General features: G+C 54.5%; 1 protein-coding gene across 1 annotated transcript in view; it reads right to left on the minus strand.

Annotated features, from left to right (window-relative positions):
- MAPT (microtubule associated protein tau) overlaps nt 1–6,040 on the minus strand; it is a 60,879-nt gene that overhangs the window by 43,065 nt on the left and 11,774 nt on the right. The window contains exons 3-4 of the mRNA XM_027775990.1: nt 5,286–5,372; nt 1,437–1,502 (exon numbers count right to left, since the gene is read on the minus strand). Coding sequence (XP_027631791.1) covers nt 1,437–1,502; nt 5,286–5,372 — 153 coding nt within the window. The remainder of the gene's footprint in view (nt 1–1,436; nt 1,503–5,285; nt 5,373–6,040) is intronic.

The raw sequence follows: 6,040 nt of genomic DNA on the forward strand, positions 1-6,040 counted from the left end.
CGTGCCGGGGTTGAGTTTAGGCCGCCGGGTCCGGGACACGAACCATAGTCGGCTACATGGGAGTCCAGCAACACAGCCCTTATGCCAACTGCTGGTCCCAGCCCTTCTGTTTGTTAAAACAGAATGAAAACATGCCTTTTCATGCCATGTGAGATGAGAAATTTTTTTGAAAGTATTCTAGTTATGAAGTCAGTGTCCTTATACTTATGGACAGTTAGACCTCAGAATATAAGGCTGAGTCCCCTGAAGTCAGTTGGCACGAGTGGGAACACTAACTATTGAATACATCCCTTATCAAGTTCTGGAGAAAAGATCCGTATCTTCCCAGCTTCTTTGCAATCCAGAAGCTTCTATGTTATGCAGTAAACTCTCAAGCTCATTTACCCACCGAGTGCTAGAAAGCACACCCACTCCATGTTGTGTCTATATTGGTCTCCATCTGCAAAATTAGACTATCTCTAGGCTGGTCCTCAATTATGACTCTCCAGGATTTTTTAAGTCCTGAAAATATTTATAATATGGTTATAGAAAACTACTTTCTTGAATATAGCTGTTTGGTTCCTGAGAAGAAAATCATAAGGTTTAAAGGTTGCAGAGAAGAGGACTCAAAACCAGTGGCTGGTGGAACTAGGAAGGGCTTCAAGGAGTTCATGGAAAAAATGGAATTAAAGTATGAGTTCATTCTGGTGCACAAACATTTGGAGTCCATGTATAGTTTTGTCATGCTACACAAAAAACGTTCATTTTCTGTGAAATTTTTGAAGACCCTGTGAATGGCTGAGGCCTTGCTACAGGTGGGCCAATGGGTGGGCTGCAGGGAGGATCTCCCATTGGATATATTTGAGTTTCTATTAAATAATCTGCTCTCAACTCCCAGGCTGGACAAGACCAGCTTCTTTCAGGGCATCAAACACCTTAGGAATGACTCAGAAATAGTATTAGGGGAAAAAAATGGGACTCTTCCTATATTTGAGTAGCCCACCCCCAATAACAGTAACAACTGACTCCTGGGCCAGCAGGTGGTATGGTGGCTAAGGCACTGGATCTCACATGGCCACGCAGTTTGAGTCCTGGACCCAGTGACTTGAAAAATACACCAGGCGCATGTGCATGTGTGTCCAAAATCCCAAGAGGAGAATGGGAGAGAAGGATTGAACTGTGGCCATCCGCCTGGGGGATGATGCTTCACTTTCCCTATCTCTGTGCCTCTCTCCAGTGGGTGCATGCACCCTATGGCAAAAAAACTGAAAACAAAAAACAAACAAACAAAAATAAACTACATAAATAAGAAAAAAGAAAAGAAACAAACCTACTCCCCCAAAATCTCCTGGGTTACGGGCCAAGTGCAAATTCTCTTTTGAGACCAGGGCCCATCGAGTGCTCGCATTTCCCGGCTCCCAACCCCAAGTCATGGCAGGTGATTCTGGCCCACTGACCTTGAGTCACGTGTCCAGCAGCTTGGTCTTCCAGGCTGGGGGTGTCTCCAATGCCTGCTTCTTCAGCTGGTTTAGGCATCAGCAAATGAAGAGGATAAAAGCAAAGATAGTTACTGTTTGCTAGAAGCTCTCTACTGCTTCTGGGAGTTTCCCTAAAACGTCAGGAAAGGTACGTCCCAGGAGTACCAGGAGCTGCAGCTCTAAGTTCCTCTGCAAATGTTATTGCTGGCGGCGTCCGTGATAAAAGCTCGCTTGAAACACCTGCAACTTGCAAGTGACTGGGACCTAGTAGGAAAGACCTTTTCTCGGTGGTCAGGGTCCTGAGTGTCTCATTCAGTGAAGACGCACAGGATGGGAGAGGCCAGTGAAACAGTTTGCTGCGAACCGTGCCCTGGGAGCCATGGCTGATGGCATCTGCGCTCCCAGCCCCAGGCAGTGCTCTGAGCGGGTGAGGGGTTCAGAGAGGGACTAAGCCTGGGTGCTGGAGTCATAGACGGGGTCATACCCTGACACCACCATGTACTTAGCCTCTCTGCCCCTCCGTTTCCTCATCCAGAACCCCACGGTGACTACGCTGGTTTGTGTCGTAGAAGGACAGAGAGGGTTAATATGACAAATATGGGGTTGTCTTTAGCTAAGTGCCTGGCGTGCGGCAGGTGTCCTAGAGCTGTTAGGGTTCTTCCTCCAAGTCAGGCTAGTCCCTTTAATGGCAGGCCCGGGGCAGGTACTACCTGCTTGCAGGTGCTCCAGCAGTGCCAGGAGCTGGTTCTGGGTGTCTTGGGCTCCTGCATAGGGAGCCACAGCTCACCCAAATGAAGGAGACTGAGAACAGCTCCTGACCAAGTCAATGGTACCAAAACCAGGAAGCTTTACTGCCTAGAACAGCCACTTCTGCGTCATGAAAGATCAGGATATTGCTCTAGCATACGATTGTCCAGGAGAAGAGTTTTCAGGCAGGACATGCCTCAACCTCGTGACTCCAGAAGGAGCAGCCTGCCCGAGACAGTGGGCGAGACCTGGGGGACGCCTACGAGGTGCCGGCTGGCCGTCAGTCTTAGCCCCCAGAGCTGCGATGACAGTCTCAGCCTCGATGCTGCGGGCAAACGTCAGGTTACCACTCCTGTCTGGCCAGGCTGGCTGCAAACAGCATGGATGAAAGAAAAGAAAGATTCTCTGAGTTGCTGGGTGGCCCTCATGGTGCTTCAGAGATGCCCGACTCGTTGTCTGTCCCAGGGCAGCTCTGGTGGGGATGAAAGGGCTGCAGTGGGCTGGCAAGCCCCCGATCCACAAGCTCGTCCACACGGACACCCTCTGGTTCCCCTACAGCAGATGTGTGAAGCCCATGAGGCCTAACGGTCCCAGCGCCTGTCATCTGAACACAGCACCAAGCGAGGGTCGGGCTGACTGTGTGCTGGACACAGCTCTGCACGTGGATCTGGTCTGAGTTGCTAACAAGGTCATGGAAATGGGAGAGACTCAGAGTGACAGCAAGTCCTGCCGAGTGGCCACAGCATCCTGGAGACAGAGGACATGAGGAGCATCCAGGCACGACGTCACTGCCATGGCACTAGGATTCATCTGGCTTCCCCGAGCCAGTGAAGAGCTGCGGTTTCCTGGCCCTGATGCGAGTCTGAACCTGGAGCTACTGATCGTTTTGACCCCAGCAAGTAGGGGAACAATCGGAAAATCCAAAGGGAAGGAGGGAGGGTGCGAGTGGTTGGGCCACTCTACAGCCTGGGGAGTATTTTACAAGAGTCAGGCAGGCCTGTGTGTGGCCCCGGCAGGGCAGGATTCCTGCGGAGAGAAAGCCCTGTTGCACCTCACACTGAGGACCCAACAAACAGAATACACCAACCAAGGCATTAAACTAAGGGGCCTGTGGCCAACGTCTACAATGTCCCTGCCACTGGAGTAATTTAAAGGGTTGGGGGGGGGAGGGGGGAGAGATATTTGAGGAGGATTTCTTTGGAGAGGATGGCTGTGGGGCAGGGTGGCTACTTGGCCACTTCTCTCAGTCCCTGCGAAAGGCTTTCAAGGCACCACCCGGAGACACTTGGCCTTCTCTCAGTCCCTGCGAAAGGCTTTCAAGGTACCACCAGGAAACACTTGGTATGTGTCCCCTCCATGTAGGGACCTGGTGGAAAGCCGGCATGGCCCCACCTGGGCACACTGGAGGAGGGAGAGGGCTCCCCGTTTTGATGGCAGAGCGAAGGAGTGCCGCTGCCACGGGCCGGCAGCCCGTGCTCCAGAGACCTGTCAGCCTGTTCCCCACGTCTGTGTGGGCACAGCTCGGATGGCTCACCGGGGCCTCTGACCTCCCGCCGGCCTCCTCGGGAGCGAGCCGAGCTCAGCATAGCTCAGTGAGGCTGGAGCTGGGTCTTCAGCTCCTGGGGGGACTGGGGGTAGAGAGAGAGGGTACATCTGCCAGGATCCAGTGCAGAGGGCGAGATCTTCGAAGAGGCTAACTGGGCATGAGGGGCAGCGAGGAGGAATTCAAAACAAATAAGGTCCCCTGAGAGGAAGAGTCCTCTTTAAAGCCCTGCAGGGTGTGGAAGCCTGGAAGTGAGGTCATTCCTGCCTGTCTTACCCTCCACCACCCCAGTGCTAGCCCAGCACTGGGGGAAGACCGGAGCTTTGACCTCACGTGGGACCTGCCATCAGATTAGCATTTGCAGACTGGGTTTTGTGATTATGGAGACTGAAGTACTTCTGGTTACTTGGGAGTGATGGAAAAGTCCGGGGCTGTCTAGAATTCTCATTCCAGGTAGGGATGAACTTCCGCCACTGAAATATTGTGCAAAGACAGAGGGAGACCAAATCGAGTCATCTGGCGATTTCTCCCGGAGTCATTCCACGGCCTTTCATGTCCTTCAGGTGCAAGGACCAGGCCTGCCTGGCTCTGAGAACCCCCCTCCCCCCACCTCAGACGAGTGCTTCGAAGGAGGCAGGTGGTGATGGTCGCCCCTGCAGGGGGCGCTCTGCACGCACAGCCCTGGGAGGACACTGCAGGTTCCCTAAGGGCAATGGGCCTGACTCTAGGAAGGGAAGGCGAGCTCCCACCTGGGGACATGCTCCCTGCTCTCCACTGCTGGGTGCATCCTGCCCAGGATTCGTCTGCATTTCTGAGTGGGCTGCTGGGCACCTTCCACATCACCAAGCCAGCAGCTGGAGTCTGTGCAGGCCCCGAGAAGAGGATGAGAAGGAAATGACACTGGGGCTTAGGGAACAGCAGCTGTCAAGGGACTTTGCAGCTCTGAGCCCCGTGCTATTTCTGATGGTGCCACGTTTGACCGACCTCTCATCCGTGTTGTGCCTGTTCTATAAGGACATGCTGAGGTGACATAGTCCTAGAGATGGATGTGAGGTAACACTTCTGAGCTCCTCCAGAACTGCCCCATTAAGATTCTTAAAAGGGGTGGCTCAGTCACCTGGACCCTGCTGTGTTCTTGGGAGCTCCCAGGGTTGAAGTGTCCCCTAGGAGGGAACCGTGCCACCGGGCAGAGTCCGAGCGGGAGAATGGACTGACCTCAGGTGTGAAGGAGGCACGGATCTGCCACCACCTGCCTCGAAAACCCTGCCAAGAAGTCTCTGGAACTGATGTGCTGGCTGAGCAAGGTGAGAAGAATCTAGAAGGAATCCAGAAGGTCTTCAATCCTCTGGAAGGTGTGTGGGCCATGTGGCATCAGGGCGTGAAGCCCCCTAACAACCCGAGATTCCCAAGATTCCCACCCACATTCCTGCCTCACCCAAGGATAACCTCAAGCATACCCAGCGCCCATTCTATAGCAGGTCAGCTGGGGCACCCCACAGGGCCCTCGCAGCCCTGTGGGCCTCTGGGGATCCCCTCACCTGTGGTTCCTTCTGGGATCTCCGTGGGGGGCTGGGCGGCAGCCTGCTCGCCGGGGGCTCTCTCATCCACTAAAGGTGCTGTCACGTCTGGAAAGCACCGAGCATCACCTTAGAGGGGCGGGGCCGACCCCATGAGACCCTCACCTTTGCTTCTTACAGAGGTGCAGTGCAGGGGAGTCAGCAAAGGTCAGCCGCATGCAAGAAAGCAGCCACGTGGGCCAGAGCCACTCCTGCCGGCATCACCCCGGGAGGCACCGCTCGAGAGGGGCCGCCCACCTGCCGGGAAAGCCCAGCAGCCCCATGTATGCCCTGCGGTGAGACACGGGTGACAGAGACTGCTGGGGCTGGCCCCAGGTGTCTGTGAGGGAGAAGTATGAAAAACCAGGCGGCCGTTCAGAGCTGTCTGCTCCTCAAGGCAGTGCGGGAGGATAGCGCTGGGACAAAGACGGCGAAGGAACTCTGGTGTCAGGGCCAGGGGCCTACGGTTTAACGTGAGGCTTGGAGCAAGTCCTTTGTTCTCTGTGTGCTCGGTTTCTTCATCTGTAAAAGGTGAGTGGCATCTCTAGGTGACCTTCAAGATGTCTTCCAGCTCTGACCCTCTGCCTCCTAAGCCTGTGACCATGAAGAAAAAGTGCACAGTCCCCTGCAATAGATGGCCCAGTCCTGGCAGAGGCCTAGGGCCCAATGACAGGCCTGCAGACAGGTCCCCTTTGCAGCACAGGCAGGAGCCGCTGCCAGGGGGGGGCGTCAGGCTC

Source organism: Tupaia chinensis, unplaced genomic scaffold, assembly GCF_000334495.1.
Source record: "Tupaia chinensis unplaced genomic scaffold, TupChi_1.0 Scaffold000624_1, whole genome shotgun sequence".
Taxonomy (NCBI): Eukaryota; Metazoa; Chordata; class Mammalia; order Scandentia; family Tupaiidae; genus Tupaia; species Tupaia belangeri.